This window comes from Bombus affinis, chromosome 14, assembly GCF_024516045.1.
Source record: "Bombus affinis isolate iyBomAffi1 chromosome 14, iyBomAffi1.2, whole genome shotgun sequence".
Taxonomy (NCBI): domain Eukaryota; kingdom Metazoa; phylum Arthropoda; class Insecta; order Hymenoptera; family Apidae; genus Bombus; species Bombus affinis.
This window is the reverse complement of record NC_066357.1, coordinates 7,032,286-7,058,248: the sequence shown is the minus strand read 5'-3', so window position 1 is coordinate 7,058,248 and position 25,963 is coordinate 7,032,286. Positions and strand designations below refer to the sequence as shown.

General features: G+C 38.5%; 3 protein-coding genes across 12 annotated transcripts; 1 reads left to right on the top strand and 2 right to left on the bottom strand.

The window, feature by feature from the left end:
* Window positions 1-1,103: 1,103 nt before the first annotated feature.
* Window positions 1,104-6,173, bottom strand: LOC126924346 (general odorant-binding protein 83a-like). 4 transcript variants are annotated; one of them, XM_050738713.1, is made up of 6 exons: window positions 6,144-6,173; window positions 2,289-2,414; window positions 2,146-2,203; window positions 1,872-2,066; window positions 1,557-1,621; window positions 1,104-1,485 (listed from the first exon to the last, which is right to left on the bottom strand). In XM_050738713.1, the coding sequence occupies exons 1-6, from the start codon at window positions 6,156-6,158 to the stop codon at window positions 1,459-1,461; spliced, it is 486 nt and encodes a 161-aa protein (XP_050594670.1). In that variant the 5' UTR covers window positions 6,159-6,173; the 3' UTR covers window positions 1,104-1,458. The 4 variants fall into 4 exon arrangements, with proteins under 4 accessions (XP_050594670.1, XP_050594669.1, XP_050594672.1 ...); XM_050738712.1 differs by lacking the exon at window positions 6,144-6,173 and adding an exon at window positions 4,741-4,888; XM_050738715.1 differs by lacking the exon at window positions 6,144-6,173 and adding an exon at window positions 3,078-3,238 and having other exon boundaries at window positions 2,289-2,571.
* On the top strand, window positions 4,879-15,523 carry LOC126924337 (double-stranded RNA-specific editase Adar). Of its 6 annotated transcripts, none has more exons than XM_050738697.1 (9): window positions 5,447-5,942; window positions 6,027-6,103; window positions 6,189-6,249; window positions 6,451-7,281; window positions 7,376-7,761; window positions 7,850-8,144; window positions 8,204-8,394; window positions 8,475-8,583; window positions 13,859-13,992. In XM_050738697.1, exons 1-8 carry the CDS (start codon window positions 5,891-5,893, stop codon window positions 8,571-8,573), a joined length of 1,992 nt encoding a protein of 663 aa, XP_050594654.1. In that variant the 5' UTR covers window positions 5,447-5,890; the 3' UTR covers window positions 8,574-8,583; window positions 13,859-13,992. The 6 variants fall into 6 exon arrangements, 5 of the variants coding, with proteins under 5 accessions (XP_050594652.1, XP_050594654.1, XP_050594653.1 ...); XR_007713487.1 differs by lacking the exon at window positions 8,475-8,583 and adding an exon at window positions 15,170-15,523 and having other exon boundaries at window positions 5,466-5,942; window positions 13,859-14,446; XM_050738696.1 differs by lacking the exon at window positions 13,859-13,992 and having other exon boundaries at window positions 5,456-5,942; window positions 8,475-11,043.
* LOC126924334 (major facilitator superfamily domain-containing protein 6) lies at window positions 12,694-23,087 on the bottom strand. 2 transcript variants are annotated; one of them, XM_050738689.1, is made up of 11 exons: window positions 22,387-23,087; window positions 20,046-20,745; window positions 19,291-19,683; window positions 19,085-19,206; window positions 18,789-19,014; window positions 18,574-18,714; window positions 17,940-18,209; window positions 17,429-17,687; window positions 16,251-16,541; window positions 15,617-15,729; window positions 12,694-15,399 (listed from the first exon to the last, which is right to left on the bottom strand). In XM_050738689.1, exons 1-11 carry the CDS (start codon window positions 22,794-22,796, stop codon window positions 15,280-15,282), a joined length of 3,045 nt encoding a protein of 1,014 aa, XP_050594646.1. In that variant the 5' UTR covers window positions 22,797-23,087; the 3' UTR covers window positions 12,694-15,279. The 2 variants fall into 2 exon arrangements, with proteins under 2 accessions (XP_050594646.1, XP_050594647.1); XM_050738690.1 differs by having other exon boundaries at window positions 15,664-15,729.
* Between the last annotated feature and the right edge of the window lie 2,876 nt (window positions 23,088-25,963).

Here is a 25,963-nt window from a genome sequence, read left to right as displayed (position 1 = left end):
TTTTTTAACATCCTGTATGTGTGAAATGTTAATTATGACGTTAACGTCATAACTGATGTAGACAAAGTACACCAACGATACAGAGTCGAGTTTTGGCTTAGAGAACCAATATCAGACAAAGCTGGAAATAGTATTATCATAGACATAATTATTACCTAATCAACTGCTGTTTTGAGATTGTTAAATAACCGCAACATTTTGGTTGCTTACAGAAAGGTTAATACCGACCTGTAAGAGGCATCGACGCGTAAACGAGGTTGTAGAATTACAGAGGCAGAGGTAAGAAAAATAGCATCGTTGAGGGAAGTTAATTTCCGCCAGACGCCAATATCTCGGTGAATATGTTACATTGTCGGAAGTTTCGATCGTTCGCTGAATGATTTTCCTTCCGCGTTCCTGTAAAGAACCTCATCCGCTAAGCCGATGAATACCTTAAGGGACGAAACTTTCTCAAAGTTTTGACAGTTTTGAAGAATTGAAGGAGCTGAATTGGCGTACGCGATTAACCCCTTCACAGTCATGCACGTATATAGCAAAAATAAATAACGTTCCCACTGTAACTAAGTTGATACAATAAATTCAAGGGCACACCCTAACATTAGCATTCGAACATTAAAGATATAAAATGTAGCGATAGAATTACAAAAGTATATATATCATTTGTGTAGTATCGGGGCCATAAGGCCTAAGGTATCGGCCGAACCGTAAACAAAGTACCGTTCATCATCAATGTACCGTTGGGTCTTTTAAGTAGACAATTTTCGTGAAAAGACTGCGTGACCTTGACCACAGGCTTAGGGATACCTGTTCCGAAGGACGGGAAAAGGTAAAGAGACGTTAGGGATAGTGCTAGTTGAGATGCCGAAGTGAACGGATGCCAAGAGTGTGCAGAGTGTGCAGAGTGTACAGAGTGTACAGAGTGTACAGAGTGTACAGAGTGAACAGAGTGTACAGAGTGTACAGAGTGTACAGAGTGTACAGAGTGTGCAGAATGTGCAGTGTGCAGAGTGTGCAGAGTGTTAGAGTGTGCAGAGTGTGCAGAGTATGAATTGAGAAGTCGAAAGCCGCCTGTGAGAATAGGACGTACAACAGCATTGTAATCATTTCGTTGCTTCGAATATCATTTATTAAATCCAAACATCATTACTTGTCCTTTCCTCTAAGACCCATTAAGATACTACATTTGTATATAGTCAAAAAACAATTACGCTGAGAAAGGTAGTGCATCTTTAACCGATTACATTGAGAAAAATCGTACGTTGAGGAATTAAGGCTATCGTTTTCTTCCCATCATTTATCCCGTGCTACATCTCCAATTTTATTTAACGTTGAACCATGCATACAGCACTATTTCGTTCTTTTGTCTCTCATCGCAGAATGATTACACGAAAGCGGAGTAATATCGTCTTCTTTTTTTTAATACTCGAGTATCTCCCTGCGGCTCTCCTGACGAGAGCTCTAGAGGAAAGGGACGCTCTGCAAAATCTGTAACGCGAATAGGAATGAATTCGTCTCTGTTAAACGAAGAAATTCTGAACAAATGAAAATGTATCTACCTCTGGGTGATATTCTACGTAACATTTGATCATCTTGTAAGCCTTGTCGCAAGGATCGTCGCTCTCTGAAAGTAAGTAGTTCAATGTTAGAATCATAATAATTGCGCACGAATAATCATAAGCCGGTAGAACAAATTACACTTCCGCACATAGATCCTAGAACGTCTCCTATTTTGAATAAAACTTACAAATTTTCAGCGATCGTGTACGTGAATCATATTTAGTGCAACGTTGTTAACCTAACAGTCTTAAGGACGTAATATCCATCTACATGGCACAATTTACATCGAGAACGAAAAGGCGTGAAATACTTACGGACAGATTTACACTTGTTAAACAATTTCTTGGACGAGTCTTGCATGCTTCGTGGTAAATGTCGAAGCGCCCTTTGCACATCTACCTCCGCGTTCTTATCTAAGATACCGTGCCTCATCATGAAGCACTTGAGGTAGCACTTTAAGTTTTGATCTTCCTGTTCCAAGTCTCCGGCTTTCATCCGTCTTAATGCGGCTGAAACGTTCAAAGAAAGATGGTAATACTTCATTACCGAAGCCTTTGGCTTCATAATTACAGATGCTGTATAGCATACCCCATGAAACCTTCGATTCTCTGCGACAGTCCTTCCTAATATCTGCCTTACCAAAATGCTAAAAAGGGACAGAAATAATTGACTGAAATTTTTTACAAAATTTTTATCATTGAATCTTCCTTTCTTAAAGTACAATCGCTTACCAACAAAATTATGATCGTCGATAGAACGAGAAAGAAATGACAATTTCTTAACATGTTTCTTCTAATGCTCTCGATTCGCAAGCAGCGATTTAAAACCACTTCGAACACCAACGCCTCAACTGGAACCTTATCAGCCCAATAGCCAGTTGTTACTCGACCATTCGTATAAACATTAAGATTTACGTAGATCAAAATTATGTCGGGCAATTAATCAATAAATCGAACTCAAAGCAATTCGATAATCAATGGCAAACGTATCAATGAGTCTTACTAGCGCTGCATGCTAAAACAGATGTCAACTTGTCAAATTTACTTGTCCGTCCATCGTCGACATAATCGATCAGACATAGCAAATCGAGCCACGATAATTCAACTAAGGAAACGTTCGAGTAACGCATTAATCATAAGTTATCGGAAACTAGCGTATTACGGGTCAATCGGGACGCGCTAAGTATCGGAAATGGCGCGTGTCATACTAGAAAGATTCTAACATCAAGAAGAATCCGAGGATTTCCCCTTCCTTTTTTTCTTGCTGCCAAAAAGTTGGGGAAAGAAGAATTGAACGACAGCAAGTTTTTTTCCAAGGAAACCTCCAATCCCATGAATATTTCGGTATTCCGTCTGTCGCGACGCCGATCAATTCGTCTCGCGAACAAAAAGCTCACGAACTTTTTCCTGGCGACCGACGTTGAGATACGTTTTCGATCAACCTAGATATTCCAAACGACCGGGAATATTCTATTCCCTGGAGCATCCCGTTTCTGGTTCCTTTCGTTAAGAATTTCTTACCTTTTCCCTCACTTTGGAAACTGGCGAATCATCGTCAATTTCTTGACGATTGACCTTGTCCCGCCAAATGTTCCATAAATATTATGCTCTGCCTGTTGAAAGATAGCAGCAATATTTAACCTTGCGACAATTTATCTTAAGTGGACACGTCACGTACTGAACAGTACCGAGCAAGTGTCGGAGAGAAACTCGAATACGACACGATTACATATTGAAACTTACAATTAGTCTATTATAACGTATTTACGCTTACTATTGCATGAATAGTTAGCTCTTGTTCTCTTAGTCCCTATATGAAGTTGTATTTTGTCCAACACCTAAATTAGAAGAAATGTTACACGCATAGTTTCTCGTTTCTATTATGCTATAGTTGTTGTTAATTATTTAGAAAGCTGCCGTCATCTTGGATTTCGATGATTCTACTAATATGGTGTAGAAGTCAACATTTCGGGCAAGGTTTTCCTTTGCATGTTACAACCTCACGCCTAATCCTATATAAACTATAAACAAAAGATAAAAATTATCTCCGGGTTAGGTGCTATTTTATCCAGCCACCGTGAGACAGCCGGCAACCCATCATACTAACGCATAAGCTGTCACCGACACACAACAATAGGTAGAATAATGTATTCTACTATATTGTGGTGTTACTGACAGTCTTTTCCAAATACCTCGCAAACTAAGAACATATACATATAGCATATATGTAACTCGCATACAGTGCTATGCAGACAAAAATACATAGTGCAATTTAAAAAGATCAAGGTATTCTTGGCTTGTCATCGAAGCAGAACCTCTTTTAAAATTCGTAATATTGCAGTTTACAGTCGATTAGAAGCCGATTAACTTTTGATCGTGGATTGAGCAGTAAGGACTGATTTTTAGACCACCCTGTATGTGTAAATCCTCAGATTCCTTTCAAATTTTGTCAGTATAATCGCAATAGTTTTATTTCGTTTAAATGCTAATGAAATTCCAAAATTTTATATAGCATTGTGGCGGCACTCGATGACTTCGCGACACAAGCATAATGTCATCAAAGTGTAAGGCCGACATGCCTAATGTCCAATCGATATCCCTACGGTCCTTCCGCCGAATATTCGGAAGAATGCGTACGCGATAACGTCACAGACGTCTAACGGACGCGTGCATAGTGGGAATATCGAGGGACAACAAAAGAAAAGAATCTGTCCAAAGATTCATTCGATTTTGAACAGCGAAGTGCAAAGGGTCAAGTGTAACAGCGAAGCAAACATAGTCGAAAAGCGAGGATTGTTGATTGTTGAATAAATTATATTGTTGAACATCGAGAGTATTTCTTGAGTACCTTACATCTAACACCACGTCAGCATACATAAAAAGTTTTTAATAGTGTTCGAATACTTTCGTCAACCATCCTATTTCTGATAGACTATCCAAGAGTTAAAAAGAGAAAGTTGCTCACTCGAACTCATCGGAATATGAACTGTGCCAATCGTTCTTATAGAATGATCAAATTACAATAACCGTTGTGCAAACTTATTGCGTCAGCTATATCTTTCTCCTCGAATGAATAGTGAATCGGAATGGAAAAAGTCTGTTAAGATCGTGAACCATTATCGTTAAAACAAAAAAGACGAACGTACAAGTTGGGAAGTACCTCACTGTTATTTCTTTAACTCACGTATTTTTCCAGTATCCAGATATTATTCATCGGTGATACTTCATACAGGGATTCCCTGGCGGTGAAGTTTGCTTCAGCACGTACTTAAACCGTCGTGAGAGATCACGAAGTTTAAAATACAAAGAGAATTACGATTCGCGACTTCTACTCCACCGAAGAAACTTTGAAATTGTAGAAAACTGAAAATAATCACATGATGGGCAAGAAAACGGGAAGAAAATTACCACTGATGACGAAAAGCAGTTTGTGCGGAACACGAGATTTCACGAAAACAACGGTGAGCATCTTTTTCTGTGGTTTTGCATGTCGCACGTGTGCTAATTTGTGTCTAATAGCTGTGGTTTTATTTGTAGGAGCAGGAAAAAATACTTCCAAACTCGGTTAAAGTTTTCGCATGGCAAAATTACATTCTGATAAAAATACGTGAGTATCTCAGATTTATCATTTTATCGCATTCGTAATGTTCATTATTATTCGAAGATATCAATAAATTGGTGTTATAGTAGTACAATTAAGATGATACATGTTCTGAATGGCAAATATTCTACAAATGTGCTATTTTTTGCATGCGTAATTGTTATGTATGTAGGTTATAAAAATGTGAAAAGAAAAAAGAAACGGATTTTCTATGTTTCCGTGATAATCGTACAACTCTATTTTTAGTCATTCTCGAAACATAAAAAAACAAGATGTTATATCCATTATATACATCTTATGTATACATTCATGTGTCTGTGTTTACGTTACATCTTAAACTTTTTACGCATCGTTACGCTGATTCTAGCAGAAAAGTCCCGTCAACTCGCTTTTGAATCGACTCTGCGCGCGAGTTTTCTTTGTCGTGTGCGTACTGCTCTGCGCAATAAACAAGCTGCGCTACTTTGACAAGAGGTGTGTTGTTATATCGGACTGATTAAAATCCGCATCCACGATTGTCCGCTTTCTTTTTCTTGTGTCTGTGTATCATTTTCTTAAAAAATTTGCGATGCAAATACGCGCGATGAATTAGGTTATGTCGAGACTAGCAAAAAACCAGCAGTGGCGCTGCGGACATATCGTGACACGAGTATAATTAAAATCAATGTAACGTACAGTGCATCAAGACAAGATTTTTTCCAGTACGTTTTCCAACGCATTTGTTGGACAAGAAATGTCGAACGGATTAACGGTGTTGCATAATGACAAAGACTCTAACGAAACAAGTATGAAATTCAAACATCGATCTTTTATTCATCCATCGCGTACACAATTTTCATAATCGTATTCTTTTCATTTCCGATCTCTAGACTACAATGTATTCACAGTCGGTGCTAACACTGCTGCATCTCCTGCAGAAGGATTGCAGGAGACTCACTTGACAGGGGTGAGTTTCATTTAATTAAGATCATTTTTGGAATAGATACCTGTTCCAAATCCATAGCACTGGCTTGTTGTTGTCCTCTTCACAGATGGAGCAGCCAAATATCTCAAGATTAATCTTGAAGAGACCTGCCGAATCAGAACCTGAAGGTCAGTGGCTGGTTGCACGATCTTATATCACGCTATTGAGCAGCACTTAGTTGTTACGCATGTGCATATTAAAGATGATTTGATAGAAACAAGCAGAACATGGATCATCTTATAAGTCTTTCAGGTTCAAGTTCTTCTGAGCAAAGGAAAGCCAACTAGAATACACCAAGTAAATTAATCTGTTTCTATTATTTTTGTCAGGTACAACCAGTCCAAAGAAGCGTCACAAGAATCCACAGCCCAAAAATGCAGTGTGTGCCCTGAATGAATTGAAAACTGGTGCAGTATATAAGGTAGTTGACCAAACTGGTCCTACACATGCTCCAATATTTACGATAGCAGTACAAATAGATGGACAAACTTACGAGGGTAAAGGACGTACCAAGAAAATGGCAAAACATGCTGCTGCTGAACTGGCTCTCAGAAACATCATTCAGTTTAGAAATACACCAGAGGTTCATCAAGCAATTAACACTTGTCAACCTTCTATTCCTCTTGAACCAGATTTTACAAGCGATGTTACGGAACGTGATAATCATCTAGTAAATGCTTTTAAAACTTTGACCCAAGAACCAAAGAGCCCAAATAAATTTTTAGATAAAGGGCCTGTAGCGCTTATTAATGAATTATATCCTGGTGTAGTGTATAATTGCATATCTGACAATGGAGAAAGTTATGCAAAATTTACGATATCGATCACAATCGATGGAGAAACATTTGAGGGAACTGGACCAAGTAAAAAATTAGCGAAAGCTGCAGCTAGTAAAGCAGCGCTAGCTAAATTAAGGAACGTTCATAGTTCTTCGTTCTGTATACCTCTTCCGGTTCGTGTATTGCCAAAATTTTCCAATAGCGGACATTGGCAAGATCAAATGACATTACCTCAAATGTTGGCTGATAAAATTGGCAAAATGGTAAACCAAAAATTTAGTGAATTAATTCAATCGAAGCCGCAACATGCTCGTCGTAAAGTTTTAGCCGGCATTGTTCAAACTAAAGGACCGGATGCAGAATTGATATGCGTAACAACTGGTGAGAAATAGCTTTCTTATATAATTTCTTGTATAAAAACTGAAAATGTATACAAAGAGATTATATTATTTTCTTTTTTCTTTTTACATAAAAGGTACCAAATGTGTTTCTGGGGAGCACCTTAGTGTTAGTGGCGGTGCTTTGAATGATTGCCACGCAGAAGTAGTTGCAAGGAGATGTTTGTGCGAATATTTGTATAAACAATTGGAGCTTTATACAGAGGATCGTGGTGCGGAATCTATCTTAGAACCGGCAAAAAAGGGTTTCAAACTAAGACAAGGAATTCAGTTTCATTTATACATAAACACTGCTCCTTGTGGAGATGCCAGAATTTTTTCACCTCACGAAGAAAATGAGTCTGTCGACAAACATCCGAATCGAAGAGCAAGAGGTCAGTTGCGAACCAAAATAGAATCTGGAGAAGGTACCATTCCTGTAAAGAGCTGCGAAGGTATTCAAACATGGGATGGTGTACTTATGGTATGATGTATTCTATGTCGAATACGATCACGTAAATACTCTTCATTTCTGTGCAGACTTTAGTGCAAATATTTATTTCAACTTATAGGGCCAAAGACTGCTAACGATGTCGTGTTCGGACAAAATAGCTCGGTGGAACGTACTTGGTGTGCAAGGTGCACTTCTAAGCCACTTCATCGAGCCAATTTACTTCCACAGCATCGTTCTTGGCAGTCTATTGAACCCAAGCCATATGTACAGAGCGGTCTGCGGACGTATCGAAAACACAATTCAAGGATTACCACCACCCTATAGACTCAGTAAACCGCTAATGAGTCTTATCACATCTTCCGAAGTTAGACAACCTGGGAAAGCACCTAATTACAGCGTTAATTGGACAATTGGTAGGTAGAGGAGAAGAGGGTGATTTAAATACTTCATTGTAATTTGTCGTATTTTATAGGTCAACCAGAAGCTGAGGTAATAAACTGTACCACTGGAAAAGACGAATCAGGTAAACCGTCTAGAATATCCAAGCAGGTGCTCTTCAGAAGATTCTACAATTTACTAGGTAAACTTGATACTTTAGACGACGCTGATAAAAATCAGTGCCGCCATTACTTGGATGCGAAATCATCCGTACAGAATTACTCGGTAAGTCGAAATAATCTCATTAGACATCAGTACAAGAGCTGTGTTTATCATTATTTCGTTTAATTTTCCCCTGCGAACAGCTTGCCAAGCATCAATTGAAGGAAGCTTTCATAAAGGCACATCTTGGGAGTTGGGTTAAAAAACCGATCGAACAAGATATGTTTGAAGTCGATATCTGACTAAATCAGGGTAATAATAAGATCTCAGCAGATGATACAATGTTTTGGTTATCAAACTATTTAGTTCCTACTGCAAACTAGACCGCTCGCTCAGCGTGTTATGATATGGCAGAAAGTGGCATCAGTAAAGCATAAATCATAGGTTCTCACGCATGTCTGGGACTTTGGGTTGTACGATATGATACAGAATCGTGTTCAGAATGTGAAGAAACACAAGCCCTTAGTGGCTTATCTACTCTTCGAGCCGTCGAAGGTTTTACGATTCGATAGTTGCTCAGTTTAGATATAGGGTTATCATAACTTTCGATACTTCGAATCTTAATCTTAATCGTTAGTATGATGTCAATTTCGACAATTTTTATAGACTGTTAGACGAGTAAAACAGTTTTCGTTTCGCAAAACAAATCAGGTTGAAAAAAGTGAAAAGTTGCGTAGGTATTCACAACTCGATAAATTTCCACGTTTTGACACATATCTAAAAATTAGTTTAATGATTGGAAATTCTTATACTTATTCTATTTAAAAATGGGACAAGTAACAGCCAATAGGTAGTTATTCTAAAACAATCATGTAGGGGGAAGGAAAAATCCAAATCGACAAATATCTCGGGATTTTATTCGTGCCTGCAGTATTTACTAGGCTTTAGGAATAACAATGATGCATCAAGTTACATCCCTAAAGGCTGTGACTATGGAGTATAGGATCTTCGTGCAAATTAAGTACTCTGTTGCAAAGTTTTAACGAAATATGATAGGAATCGATTCCTTGTCGGCGTATTCAATTGGTTCGAGTTACAAATAATTATGTTTTTTTAGTTATCAAATTAAGTTACATTGAATTAGTATTTTATGATACTCGTCGACAAAGAATCGGCCCTCGACAGTTCGATGTTGTTATTATTGGTTTTTATAAGGAACAAATGGAAGAGGAAATGTGTGAGTAAGAATAATCGACATGAAAGTATGGATGAATTATATGAGTCAGTAGGTGAATGATGAAATATATATTATATTATTAATAGTTTTAGAGAATCCTAAGGTCATTGCCTCACTGTGCCAGTATTATACACTTACTGCTATTCTGCCGTAATGACACACTGCCCGGTGTCGGTCCAGTTTTGCGTGAGAAACTCGAGAAATGTACAAACTAATCTCATTTCAAGTATTAAATACTAGTATTAGAAGCAGCCATTACGTCAAAAGTACTATAGTTGTGTATAATACAACATCGGATGTTGTTAATTTGATTATTATCAATTTGATTGTTAACAAGTATTGTTTGTTGTACTTTCTTTTTTTTTCCTGTTGCGATTTTCTTTTCTTTTTTATGCAGCAATTAAAAAAATGTGTACATGTTGTGCCAATAAGAACTGGAAACCAAATGCAATAATGCCAATGATAAGCTAATTTAACCGATGTTTGCTATGTTTTCTAAATTTTTCATGGACATTTATTTAATATAAAATAATTCTTTGAGTTGAACTTCTCCAATGTTATCAACGATTAATTCTTCTTCGCGCTTAAAGTTTCAAACAAACGAATTCTACTATAGCCGCCTTTTTCTGCTTGCTTCTTGCCATTTGCATAATACATATATTACACGTGGATTCAATCTTTACGAACACACATTCAATTTATATATTTACAAGTATGTATTTGAACCTTTTGTGCATAATAACCAAACTAACTTATACAGATACTCACTTGATCTAGGTCGACTATGTTGTTCTCCGTATTACGGAATTATTTTACGTGGCATAACAAGAAAAAGAAAAGAAAAAGTACAGAGAGAAGAAGAGAGAGGAAACGCAGGTGTACACAAAATTCGTAGTATTATAAATGGCGAAGAGTCATAAGAGAAATAGATCGCCGGAAATGTGTGATGCAGGTGGCGAACGTAAAGTCCACGTGTTTATCGTTCTTTCATATTACACGAAAATCAGTAGTAAGTTTTATGACAAACTAGTTTACATCCATAGGATAGTGTTTTTATTAAGTAGAGACTAAAAGGGTGCGCATCGGTTTCTCTTGACTTTTCCGTATTTTCCTCCTATCTCTGCGAATTGCATCACGTATACACTTTACATATATACCTATATATCTATAATAATATATTATTATATTACATCACACACGCATATACACACACAATCACATACCTATCGGTATCTATAGAGAGAAAAAGAAAAAAAGAAAAAAAAGACACCACTTAGTGGTCAGTGATCAAAACTCGGAGTGAGTATAATAGTTGTTAATTAATTTACTAGTCCTATCTAGTCAATCATTGATACAATTTTCGATTCTTCTCCGAATCATACTTGGGGGAACATAGTTTAGTATACCGATGATAATACGAACTCGTAGTCGGCTAGAATTTAAGCTTGACTAGTGCCTCTAGTTGTAACTTTGTCCAAACTAAGTAATATCGACATAGGCAAAAGAATATCGAATAAACCTTTATTTACCAAGTACTGGGTGTTATCTTGCGATCATTCCCACTAATTCTTACTGTATCTTAAATAAAAGAAAACGAAAACGAACAAAATGTTTGTTTATTACGTCAACTTCATATCGTATACCTGGAATTTCCAACTGATATTGCGTCATTCTATAGAACTTTTATAGAATATTTTGAACAGATGGCTACATAAATATTGGACAGGAATATTTAGCGAGTGTTCGTAATTAACAGAATATTAATTCATTCATCCGTTTTAAGAAGCGCATGATATTCGCCTCTTGCTTTACGCCTTTGAATGCATCCTACTGCTTGCGCAGGTTAAGACCTCAATTGATTTCAATGTGAATAAAATATTATTTATGAATAGCTATAGTGGCTATAAAAAGTACTTGTACACTTTATTCTTCCAGTGAAGCATTTTCTATTGAGTGTTAAATTTCACTTTCACAATGTCAATTTTTTGCAGTCATTTGGAATTATTTAGTATATAGAAATGAATTATATAATTGGCATATAAATGCCATGATAAATACAAATAATGGTGTACAAATACTTCTCGTAGTCATTGTATATGCATGTTACGAATTTATTTTATGTTTGCAAACGGGCAGGTTAGCTTAATCATGGAAGGAAAGCGTAAAAAAGACACGGTTCTCTTTTGTTGAAACTGTATATTAATTACATCGTTACTATATATTATATTTTTTCTCTGTTAATAATCTATTAATGACGATGTACCTATCGTACAGCGTATCGTTTATCGCGCTTCGCACATGAATCCCTCGACAGGCCTTTTTCAATACGAATTCAATGAACTCCTCAGCTCGTCGATGAACAGAAATGAATCGAATTCGAGCTACGTTACTTCAGTCATTTGAACGCGAGAACGTATTTAAAAAGAAAAGAACAAAACAAAACACGAAATGTATGTACGAATTGTGATCGTATGACATAACAGAAGATATGATCTCAGCGCGTTTGTTCGCGATCACGTCGTATTCCATTATCGCGAATCGTTCTCTCTCGAGAAGTATTAGAAACGAAAGACGTGTTATCGGTCGTTCTACCGACGATACCAAGCGAGACGAAGTAATCACGTGCGAAGCGGCTGTTCCTCGAATGTTACATCGATTTTTCTTCAACTTAATCGCTATATGATATGTATCGAGTTCGCCAAATGTTCCCTGTCATGCACATTTCCTATGTCCTCCACTTTCGTTATGGTGACTATCACGAGATACGCGTTGATATGGGTGAAAAGTATGCTCGAGCAAAGTCGCTCAAAAAAAGAAAAAGGTAAAAGACAAGTCGAAAGAAGAGGAAAGAGAAGATACGTCGTGTGAAATATTAATAGAAGGTGAAAGTAAAGTTAAAGTCCACCGTATGTTTTGTTCGATCGCATAACGTTGGCTACATTATATTACGCAATATGTAGCGATTCCTCATACGTTCCTTGCTGTCCTGCTACTTTTTATTCCTGCTTTTAGAATTTTTCTCTGACGGAAATTTCTGATCTCTTAATAGGTCTACGTGATAGGAAGACTTGGAGTTAAATGTCATTAAAAAGTGTTCTGCCCGGTTGGTAGCGACACGCAATATTGCTTGTTGCGAATCGTACGATTATTATTAGAGAGCTAGTTGTCGAAGAACGCGAAACAAATAATTGATAACTTCATTTATTTCGAGCACGCCTTTCACCGGATGCCGTGTAACAAATCTAACAGGCTTGACAGCGATTTTTCTTAAATCTACGAAAGCAAACTATAAATGGGACGCCAGAAGCATTCGTTTACGCAATGTCCAACAAAGTATCGTATTCAAATTATTAGAAAATCACATGCATCGGGAGTGTGGCCAACCAATTGCAAGCGCTAGATCTATTCAATCTACTATCATTCGATATTTGTCTTTCGATGATTAATTAGATAAGTGGTCTCATTGTGTATCGTGCACGTGTGCATGTTAGTCGCGAGACAATGAGGTTCGATCCACGTTGTTCGCTGTCTTGTTACGTCCATCGGACATTCCGATGGAAACTGCGTTTACAACATCAGCTACTACGTTATGATTATCCGTTTCGTGCTTACGGGCGCTGTTGGCCTAATTCTATTCGATTTCGGTGGAAGGTGTCCTCGAAAACCGGTGTTCATACAGGGGAACAATGAGAAAACGAAACACCCCTGTAACACGTGTTCATTCTGACGCACACACATACGATTAATAATAATGTAACCATACCGACTATGTAACAATACTGAGCTAAAAAGCACTCTGATACGTACAACGCTATGCCTTAGTGTTTAAATTTCATTTAAGGTAACGTAGGTACAACATTACGTCTAGCTTGTGCCTCGGGAAACGAGATTCCGCTTGGTTCAGGCTATTCGCACACTTAGCCGAACCAAATCGAACAAAAATACCCCATCGAGTGAAAAACATTGCGGAGTAAGTGCTCTCGGATCGCTTTATCTTCGATTCGAACGCCTTCGAATCGAGTCTTCACTTTGAACAAGATCGAATTGAGCGCGGTTAAAACGATACATTCTCTGACTGAAACTAAATAGTAAGAAAATAGCGATGGCTCGAGAACTTCAACGTTGATTCGGGCAAACGCACGACGTTAATAGTTTTATTGAGATTCCGACGATAAAGACCGGGTTACGCTTTCCATCTTTATCACGAATCCGCTTAATTATCTCTCATTATTAACAATATCATACACCTATCGCGGAGAAACGTGGTTTCCTGTTCACATAAGAAAACAGTATTTGAATTAACAACTCGATAGTCTACAGTAATTACAGTACGTGTGAAACATTTTACAGATACAACACGCAACGAGCAACGTTCAGCCTAGAAACGGAAAACAACGGGCGAACGAGAGAAGAGTCAAGGGTCATTCTTTAATATTCACACGCGAAGAGAAGCAGAGAGAGAGAGAGAGAGAGAGAGAGAGAGAGAAAGAAAGAGATAATAGTATTTACAATGATCTTTAGCGATTCACGACTTTCGTCAAAGAATGCTAGATACGCAATAATGGAGAGAGTCGTAACAAAACGAGAGAAGCGGAGGGAGTAATACGATTTTGCACATCAAGATACACGTAATAGTTACATCGAATTGCTTGCATTCGAGGGCGCGGCCGTGATCCGAGTTTCATCGAATTCTCGAATCCGTACGATGAGAAACTCGCAAATCGGTCTTCTTCGACCGATTCTGTTTCAAGTCGCGAAAGTCTCGACTGACTGGTTAGAGAAGATGGAATCTTGGAAAATCTCGTTCTCGTCGGTTCGTATTTGACAACCGATGAAAATGTACTCGAACGCTACCATGGAATGCAAGTCCTTGTATAGGATATGAGTTTTCGTTGAAGCGACCCCGCAGATCGTGTTGTGCCGTACTACACGTGTCAGGTATATTACGTACATAGATTTCAGTCACGAAAGACATTTGCTTTCTTTGCTGTACATCGTGGCCTTTTATGCATATACACGAGATGATCCGTGTGGTACGTGAAGATCTTGTCTTCACCTGCATCTCAAATTTGTCAAAATAACGTTAAAAGTGGATTCTACGAGACGATCACGTATCACGGGACCAGCACGTTTATATCCTAACAAAATATTTTTATCGGATGGCTTTCTTTCGATTCGCCCTTGGACTTTCGTCTCGTATATTTCGCAGACGTTTCTCTCATCCGATCGAAGCTGCCCTTCGGTGCCCCCAGCGAGCGATCCTCACCTCGATTACGCATGTTTCTTCGAATGTTTTTCGTCGATTACGTTAGCGTTACGAAACTCGTAATCCCAGCAGTGTTTAGCGGTAAACAACAAGATCATAGTGAGCAGGCACTTTTAAATCATCGTTCCATCGATCAGTCTCATGGTCAATTCTTTTTTACTCTTTTGAATGTTGCGCTTTATCCTGTCGATGCTTCTCCAAGCTTGATAATCGAATTGTTAGCATCGGAAAGAATTCTCTCTGTTCGTTTGCTCTTTATACCGTGATTAATTTGTTACAATAGTTTGCATCGACGATATCATTTAATGCGAGTATAACGAACGGTGTCGCTCCAAGGAGGCACCAAGGGGCTTTCATCGAATTTTTTTAACCGTGTAAAAATTCCTTCTGCTTAGCACTCCGAAGCTGGTCCTTCGTTTTCGGTTCTCCAGAGAACATGCCGGTTATCGACCAGCGTTCCATGAGCATCCTAATCACCTCAAGTGGGATCGAACGTCCCGGACTGTTACCATTCGTAGTCGTGCTGATGGAAGGGGTTGGTGCATGGTTGTTGAGCGTGTAGATGGGTCACTATCGGCGGTGGTTTAACCAGGTCGAATTCCCTGCTAATCACCTCATTGTAAAGCTGTGAAACAGAGGAAAACAGAATATTGGGGGTAACCAGCTGTCGCGACAACGGTGTTGATGATTGTATAAAAATAAAAGCACGAAAAGAAATAAAGAAAAACGTGTTTTTCGTTCAGAGAGTATAGCCTTGCGTAGAAGTTTTCTCTCTTTTTATCATTTATTTTCCAACAAACGTCTTCTTTGTGGACGTTTTAGTTAGAATGATTTTACTAAACCTGGAAGCTCCTACGGATATACTCGTCCTCGCCATTGCCAGTCATACCGTAATTATATCCACCTCCGCCGCCGCCTCCAGTGTTCAGGAATGGATTCGTCGGGTTTACTGGGCCTGAAAATGTATTTCATCCTGTACACGCTTGAATGAACAATGCAAAAGCTTTCTTTAAAAAGGCCCGTGATAATTATTATTGGCGATGAAAAGATCTCCTCTCATCGACAATGGCTACCGGCAGGCATTTTAATCGTTTGATTCGTTAGGAGTTTGGTAACATATATACTGGCTATAAAACATATTTGCATATATCCTTATTTCTCAATGAAGCGTCTTTTGTATCATTTCTGCATTTCGTTTTCATAGTATCAAATTTTTGTAGTCATATGAAAGTATATATTATTAAGTGATACGAAACTTGATGTAAACCTAATTAATTGATACATAAATTCCGTAATAAATACAATAGCGTGTAATTTGTAAATATATAAGAAGAACAAACTTCTTAAGGCTCATATTGCAATAGTACTAGTAGTATTAAAAGACTAGAATTAAAATCTATCGCTTATTGTGAGATTCTTATTTATTTTGCAAATATAAGAGCCATTATATTACGAACAGAGAAGCGGAAATCTTACCTCCATTCGCACCTGGCACGTTGAGAGTATCGCCAGATTGGTAAGTGGCACCGTAACCCGTGTCTTGATTAGCCAACTCGTGCAGTCGAGTAGAGCTAAGAGCGCGAGGAATGGCGTTGCTAGGTACACCGTGCGGTGCCAGATGTGTCGCTTCGGCTACTTGACGAGGATCCTCCGTCTGTGGCAGGTCGGAAACGAAGCCTGTATCCTTTCTGTAAAAGTTGATGAAGACGAACGCGCCAAGAACGACGATGCAGATGAGACCGTAAGCTCGGAATGTCGCAGTTGTTCCTAGGAAATTGTACGAAAAAGAGTCCCATTTAATGTAGAAGAAGTACAAAATGCATACACATGGAAAAACACAACGTACATAAAAAGATGTGTCACGTAAGCTTTGCGAAAGTCTGTGAATGAAAATTCTGAACACGTTGATAGAATCGAAAGAAGAAAATTTAATACGGTGCCAAATGTATTCGTAAGTTTACACGATCAATCGATGGAATCAGCGACTACGAAGTTTGAATTATAACGACAAACGCTAGCAGAAATATAGACCAGTCTTAAAACGCATGTCAATCAATTCAGAAAATTGCGAACGACAGATAGTAAATAAAGTTGCATTAATCAGCTTCGAGAGGAAAAGTATGTTAGCATTTCTTCGATGTTTAAGAGATTTTATAATACGTCTTGCGCAATAATCTACCAATCAATGATATTAATGTATTGATATGTTACGAGTCGTAGGTCATAGACCTTTCTCATAATCGAACAAACATTCTAATAGTTAGGATTATCAAATGACTTGTAACTTTGTTCGTAGAACTTGATTTGTTTCATTAGCAAACTTGTTTCTGTTACGTAAGAGAATTTATTAATTCTTATAACCTGTAACTCGTGACTTATAAAATGTCACTAATTAATATTCTCCCAACTTTGTGAGGGAATCCGGATTTGGCAAAGCGATGTTGCATAAATGTCGATGAGACACGAATATTTTTTGGTGAATTTAGCCTTGATCGATTTATTTAAGAAACGACGTAGGCAACGTTGGAAAGCTATTAATAACTTAATCTTGTGAATATTCCAAGTCGAATCAATATCGAATTACTTGTATTTCTCGACACGTGGTCAACATGAATCGATAACACATCACGCAACACAGGGTACTAAGAGCTCACCGTAAGCGTCGACGAACATGCCACCGATCACAGCTCCGCATCCCCTGCCAAGACCATGATGGATACCTTGAAGAACACCCTGCGCGCTTGTACGCAATTGTGGAGGCGTGTTATGAGAGATGTAGCTGCAACACGCGGCCCACACAGCCGCATGGGTTATTCCCTGGATGAATTCGAAAGGCAGCACCCACCATGGAATCGTCAGATAAGAAATATAAAGGAAACGAAACACGTTTCCACCCAGTCCCATGCACAACACCTGAAATTGCATGTGTGTATTTACTTTAAAAATAAGTTTCGTAATCACTAAGTGGCCTAAAGGTAGTGCACGCAACTCATGTTTATTATCATGAACGTATATTGCAAATATGATGGAAAATGAAGTTGAACACAAATATTCTACTGTATCCCATGTATTCTATTGTACAAGAAGTTCGGCAATCTTTGTAAAACTTAATCTCGAAAGGATTGAATTTAAGGGTTCTTAATGAAAATTAAATGAATGAACTACCTTCACGTGACCGATTTGACGGATCAGTTTAAAGCTGAAGAAGTAAGCAAATATCTCGGAAATGTGATTGATCACAGAGGCGACACCAAATAGAGTCGGTGTGCCATTGTAGTCCTGAAGATGCCAAAAGAGGAAGGTAAAAATCAGCCCGATACCGAATCCCATGAACCACGCAACGAAAAGGAAGGATGCGCACTTGAGGTCTTTGAATTGCTTCAATACGGTCACCCATTCCGGGATCTCTCGCGTCGTTTGAGCAAACATTTTCGTCTGGAACAATACGAAGCTCGTTTAGAATGTATAATAGCCTTACGGGATCGATATCATCGACCCTTTGCGCCCCAGAAGCATTTTAATATCTCTTACCATCAACCTGGTAATTAAAATGTAAATTCACGAGAAAATTTGTATATTTCAATGTATTAATGTAAGTACATTTATATTTTATAATGTCTCAAATGTCATCTGAAATAACCGCACATATGATTTCCTGAAAGATAAGACTTAAAGGAATTCATCCCTTTCGAATTTTATTGTAGGCTGTAATAAAAAATTGATAGACATTCTTCTGGAATGAAATTTTCTGTGAATTTCACCACTTTGCAGTAAACACTTCAAATCAAGAATACATTACCTTGCCTTCAGGCGGTTGTTGTTTCACATTCAGATTTACCCCTGCAGACGAGTCCTGAAGACTGGGCAGATTCAACTGTTGAGACAGTTGACTCTGTAGCTGCTCCTCTCTTGTTGGTTCTGCAGGAGGCTTCTCCACTTCCTGCACAACGAGACGGGTTACTTCATTCGACATTTGGTCCGTGATATTGGTAACCATGATATCTCATCACTCACCAGTTCCGTGACCGGAAAGTCGTACTTAAAGTTGATCTGCGTGGCAGTGATCAGAGCGGCACCCATGAGGACGCTGAAGATCGCGAAGCAGATCGTATAATTCTTCTCCATTGCATCTGGACCGCATGGATGCTCGGAGAACGCAGTGCTATGATCTAGAGCGATACCGACGAAGAACATAGCAAGACCCCAGCCTAAACTACCGAACATTCGCTGGTGACCGTACCTGTACCAGAAAAGAAGCTCGAAATGCAAATAAATAATTAGAAGTTCGATGTTAAACAGGCAAAATTTACTTGTCCGCGTCTTCGCCTAATAAAGTTATGACGGCAGAGTCAGCTAGAGTGATCGCAGGCGCCGAGAAGAATTCACCCACTATCACCAACAGTAACAGGAGGAAGAAGGTTTTTTGGATGTCCTAGAACAGTAATTGCTTGTTAAGCGATAACACGAGAGTGAAAGAAAACTAGCTGCAATTGTCAAATATGAAAGCGACATGTACCGGTAATCTGTAGACAATCGAACTGTAGAGAGGTTTCACCCATCCTTTGTTCTCCTCTTCGTTGTAATTCGCAGCATTGGAAACACTATGAGGACTCTTGCCGGAGTGAGGTACGTTGACGTAACGTTTGGTTCTAACAAACGGCATCTGGACATCTTCATCGTTATTTTCGTCATTTTCGTTCGCTTCTTCTTCTTCTTCCTCTTCGTCCAACAAGGATACTTTACTTGGAGACTTGTCGGTGACCGTTTGAAACTTGGATAGAAACTCCTCCTCTGAAATTTCATCATTGGCGTCTCTTTTCACCATGACCTTCATTGGTGGTGGTTTCACTCTCGTCTTGGTATGCGTATACGCCTTCTTTGGTGGTCTTCCATCGTCCAAAGGTTGGTTCTGAAATTAATGAAAATTAAACTTGATGACTCTTTGATTGAGCTAAATAGTAGTAATAATTAGACTGTGGATTTTGATGTATTTGTGGAAAGTTTAAAGGTCCGGAAATGCACAGAATGTATAGAACAGAGTCGTGCAGTACCGAGCAAAATTAGTTCTAGTTTTTCCAACAGGTATTGGTACTTTTACTTGAATAAACAAATGAATATAATAATTCCGTGTAACATATTTCAGTGCCACATTGTTTATTCCGTCACTTTCGCTGTTTTGTCACATTTTGATACATTTTTCTTAATGGCACTGAAATTTTTCAATTTTGTTATGCACTTGTAGGTGCCTCTGAAACAGAGAACAGAACTTACATTTAGGAAACGTTTGTATTCGAGCACATCAGCTGGACGGTTTTTTCTTTGCAGAGTCTCAAAATCGATAGTCTTAGCTTCAGGATCGTTTTCTTCGAACACCAGCTGTTTGTATTTCAAATCTTCGACAAGGCTCTCTTCTGTTGAAGTACTTGTTCCTTCTTGCGTTTCTCTTCGAATTCTATGGTTATCGGGATAGTAAAATTCGTATACATTCTTCGTCTTGTCCTTATCCATTAGTAAATTGAGAGCCGCCAATAGATTTATCTTCTTGCTTTTACGCAGCATCTCGAAAACGACGTTGTCCGCTATCTCTGTTGAAGTACTTGTTCCTTCTTGCGTTTCTCTTCGAATTCTATGGTTATTGGGATCGTAAATTTCGTATACATTGTTCATCCTGTCCTTATTCATTAGTAAATCGGGAGCCGCCAGTAGATTTATCTTCCTGTTTTTACGCAGCCTCTCGAAAACGACGTTGTCCGCTATCTCTAAGCATTCTTCGTCATTTTGATGATAAAAATCGTCAAGATTGGCGGACCGTTTAACTATTCTTAATTTAGGGTTCGGTGGTTCCAGATACGGCGTGTTGTTTCGTATAACCCAACACGATGTGGCCGGTGGTTGCATGAAGGCCAGAGGAAGAGTGAAGATGATCCAGCAAGAGAGAGAGGCTAAAAAAATCACCTTGCCCTTCTGCCACCTGAAAAAGAAACAACCATTTCCTAAGTAAATTTGGAACTGTGTGATTTGGCTTGGTCAAATCGCGTTTCTTTCTGTCCTCGAGGCGGATAAATCGATAAGAGGTTGAAGCTTTCTCTCCCAGCTTTGCTAACCCACGCAATATTGGATTCTGGATAATATCCACTAACATTAACCGAGCAAACTGTTTATATATGCAATCCAAACATACGTGTATGTAATACCAGTTAAAAGGGCAAGTAAGTAGAGGCACGTAAAAAGAATTCTATACTCGTGTCATTCGTCCAACTTACATTTCTTTAAAACATATTCATTGATATTTGAACTTTACTACTAGCATTTTATTTTTCTTTTTAATAACATATATACATACACATAGTGGGTCGAGAAGCTATTCGTACACTTGTCGACATTCTTTACGAACATATTGCGTGTGTTACATGAAACGTTTTGAAATTTCACTAGCACTGTAGTAAAACACTAATATCATGGTTATATATTTGGTAGAATTTGGAACGATTCTAAACATTATACAGAAGTTGCAGGATATTTAATACGAGCAGAGATCACGAAAGTATTTAAGCAGATGGTCATCCGCAATATTAATAAGCTTCAGTATTCGGAGGGACAATTTGTAACGCTTATTATATGCTTAAAGTGGATTATGTAAGTACTTACGAGGTATCGGGATGTCACGTTATTTAAAGGAAAAAGTAGGAAGAGGGACCAAAGCATTATAGATAGAATGAGACGTGGAAACGTAGAAGAGAAGAACAGATATTAGAGATGGGGACAGGAAAGAAGGTGTAACGTCTGTGAGAGAAATATCGAGACGTTAAAACATTTGATAGAAGACTGTACACGAGTAGAAAGAATAAACACAGGTGTGAACAAGATTTTGAGATATAAAAAATTAGTATAGATGAAGGAATGACAAAGAAAGATAGAAAGAACGAGGTAGGAAAAGATAAAGAATAGCAGTAGAAGTGGCTGATGGAAATAATAGTTCTAAAATAAGAAAAACTTCTAACGTAGACTCTTAATATGCAGTAACTAGGTTAAGGATATTGAAGGATAAATGAGAAGATCGGAAGAGGAAGTGTGTTATTCAAAAAATTATAACTAAGTCGCATTTATTGCATATTACATCGCATATTATACTTAAAGTGGCTATTTATACTGAACTTTTACTAAATATAAATTTGTAGCAAATAGTTTGCAATCTCTGTATATATTTTCAGATTAAATTCAAATTTTGCCAATATAGTCTTGCCGATCGTGGTCTCGTTATAGTGCTAATGAAATATCAAAATGTTTCATATAATACGCGCATACAAATTTTCTATGGCAGGTGTACAAATACTTTTGCGAACTATTGTATAAGCAACATGTGCTACGAAAGCATTCGAAATATAGTTTAACCAAAAGATTTGAAGCTTGTCACATTCGTTGATATTTGGACTTTGCCACTTTAGTATTCTTTTTTTTAATAACATATATATGCAACATGTACGATATACCACGAGAGTATATAGTACATACAATTTAACGAAAAGACTTAAGATAATTGCCACTGAATTGCACGAGTAATTCCCGACTGAGAGTTACCGTGTTTACCAGTCTAGTAGATCGAACCTCTCACCTGTCAGCCAACGAACCCCAGAAAGGCGCGCTAAGGAACTCGATGAAGGGTCTTAGTCCCATCAGGAGACCGCACTGGCCGGCGTTCATGCCCATCTGCTTGAAATAGACTCCCATCAGAGGAAAAAGGGAACCAAAGGCCGAATAGAAGAAGAAGTAGAACGTTTTCACGGTAAGCAATTCCTGATCTACGGAACCAAACAGGTACTCGATCACGTCGCTCTTGCCACGAATCTTGTGCGTCGCCTCCTTTGGTTGAGGATACAAGGTAGGATCGACCTCTCCTTGGGCTTGTGGGTCCACTATGGGCCTGGCACCTGGCACCTGTTGTATCGTTCTACCAGGACCCTCCTGCGATGTTCCATCGGCTGTCCCATAATCGTAATCCTCGTGTGCATAGTAATTCGGCATGACTGGAGCCCAGGACTGTGACTATCCTATCCTCGGATCAACGTTCTTTTTCCTCCGAGACACTTAGATTAAATCGAATGGAGGAATCGATGACCACCGTGGTATCCAGAATCGGAGAAACGATATCCGACCGATTCTAAGAATCGGCCCCACCTTGAACTGTTCACGAGCGTAGTTTCTCGAGTAAGTTCTCCTTCGAGCGTCTGTCGTCTTTCGGGGATCACCAGCTACAATCCTTTTAGACGAGCGTCGAATCGATGGCCCAGCGTGTGGCACCTTCTGCTCGCGAAATCGATAGTCCTGGTAGTGCGCCCGCGCAACTTGCACCCCCTTGCGCACCCTACCGACGACTCGGCCGGTGACACATCGCTAGCGATGGACGCTCGATCCTATCCCGTACCAGCTTTCGAACAAGTGGTCTAGGTGCTCTTGTCAATCGTGTTGTATTTCTTTCAAATTCGATATTTGACAAAAACTGGATAAACGAAGGATTATATCGTGGTTAATAAGAGTTGGATAGAAAGAGTATGTAGATCATCGAGAATTATATCATTAGATGGTAGAAGAGTTTGGATATATGTAAAGCGTATTGGAATTTTTCATTAGTTAGAGAGAATCTCGTGGGCAGTAGGGATTTAATAGAACGTAGATTGTGGAAAATTATGTGATTAGATAGCGGAAGACTTTTTAGAATACTATTGTAGAAATCCTTAAGACCTCAATGCGTATGTGAAAATCTTTCACGAGTTAGAGACCACCTCTTGTTGGATATAAAAATTGAATAGAGAGAATGAGAGAACATGAAATATTATTGATATTATGAGAACGTATATAAAAAGTACAAGATACTCATTGCAAACGTACACGTGGTGGAAAATTAACACGCAGTATGAAGAGTATTGTATCGGAATTTTCCAAACGTTATTCAAAGGCTAGACGCGCCTCAAACCCTTCGCTAGAGTTGGCACTAGTTTCTGACCAAATCTCGAAACCCTTGGCTTCTTCCATTTTCATCAACCCTCTTCTTCTGCGATTCTTGCGCAGTTGACAGTACGCCGGATATCCGGCTTTCAAGCATAGCGGCCTGATACCATTAATGATTTTATCCCTGTTTTTTCTTTTCGCCATTATCTTATCGCTTTTATTTTTCTTCGTGCGTTTTCTTTTTATGACATATCGATTGACCTGTTAATTGATCAAACGTAATAACCAAAAAAAAAGAAAGATCGTAAAAAAGTTTGTTTATTTTTTGTTTGGAAGAAAGAAGTTGTCTGGAGGTTATCAGTTGGATGTCAAGCGTGAAAAAGTTTCGCCTGGTGAGTAGAGTAGTCTTCAGGCTGTTTAGGGAAACCTACTTCGTGCTGAACGAAGACCGTGCATCGAATGTCGAAGACCTTGACCCACAACTTACGTTCTTTCCTTTATCTTAGTAAACCCAAGCGTTCCGGTCGATTATTCTTATCGTAGGCGACACAGGGGGTTGAAAGTTCGTCGTTGCATCCTTTTTATTTACGTGCAATTTCTAAGGCATTTCATCATCTTGGATTGCATTTACATAGGTCACAAATATTTATTAATTACCAATAATTATACGAATCATTTGCGAATCTATTATGTTTGTTAAAGGAAATATTTTAAAACTTCACAAGTTTTGCAATGAGATTGGCAAAGTTTAAAACAAATCTTAAAATGTACGATAGAAGCTACAAAATACACATTAGGTTATTCCGAAAAATTTGTAGAGAAAGGTAAAAAGGATTTAGCTGGAGTTACATCTTTTACCATCACTATTCCTTATGTTGTCTCTTATATTCAGCATCCTTAGCCCATATCTTCTATCGCAATTCCTACAGTACATATTTCCTTTTCATATCTTACATTTAATATGTCCACGCCCTTCATTCTATCGCACATTTTTTACATGCCTTCTTCCACATTCTGTTTCCAATGTTTATTAAACCGTGCTCCATACTCCATTTATCCTTCCCTACGTTCCATATCCTATACTTTATTTCCTTTTCCCTACATTCCAAATCGAACTACCAATTTCCTCGAACTTCCGCCCCATATTCCATACATTCCCACGTATATGTCCAACATATATTCTCCATCGCGTATCTAGTGTACACGATCCGATACTAACATCCCATATCCAATATTCTCTAGCCCATGATGCTATTCCATTCTTTTCATTCGACATTTTTCCATGTCCCACATCCTGTTTCTCGCGTCGTAGTTCATTAAATTCGCCATTCCAAATCAGACGCAAGAGAACACCCAGAGAATGCACACAGAACGTAAAATGTACCTCGCAAATTGGCTACGAGGAATTTTCACTTCCCGCAAACGAAATTCGTTGCCCGCAAATTCCACAAGAAACCGACGCTTCCCACGACCAAAGGTCGCCATCCGACAAAATGAATTTCGTTGCCCACGAGTTTTAAAGTATGGCATACTGGGAAATGGATTTAGGAAAATTGATCATTTGAATTGGGGTGTAGAAAAAAGGATATAGAGGTTTGGACATGGAATATAGAGAAGGAATGTATATGAATAAAAGATATATGAAATGTGTAAGAAGATATGTGATGCGAGAATTAAGATAGAAGATATGGGCTGGCCATACTACACGTGGACTAGAGAATGTGAGAAACGGGGAATAAAATATTAATTATGACATAAAGAGATGAAATAAGGGGAAATAAAATGAAAAACGAGGGTTGGGAATATTAGTTATTGGACATAGGATATAAGATAAAATATATCATGCGTAGAATGTGAGATGGAAATGTAAACTGTGGATTGGACTTGGACATGGGAATTGGTAATGGATATGGAATAGTGGATATAGCGATATATCTCCGAAAACATGATACAACCTGGAAGAAAGCGATTCCTAGTGTAAAACTAAGTCGAAAATATAGACTAGAATTTGTTCATATGGAGGTCCGTTCTCGGAAAAGTCAAGTTTGAATGTCCGTTAAGTACGCGTGCACTTAACTACCTACAATCTGCTCGGTTTACCCGATACTGTGCTGTATTAGCCCGGAGAATTCGCGTCAGCCCAATTCACATCGAAGTACGTAAGCTTCCACTTTATATTTAAGACTCTACGAGTCGTAGATGGAAAAGAAAAAGCTCGCTATTCTCTGTAGTTTACATTTTCC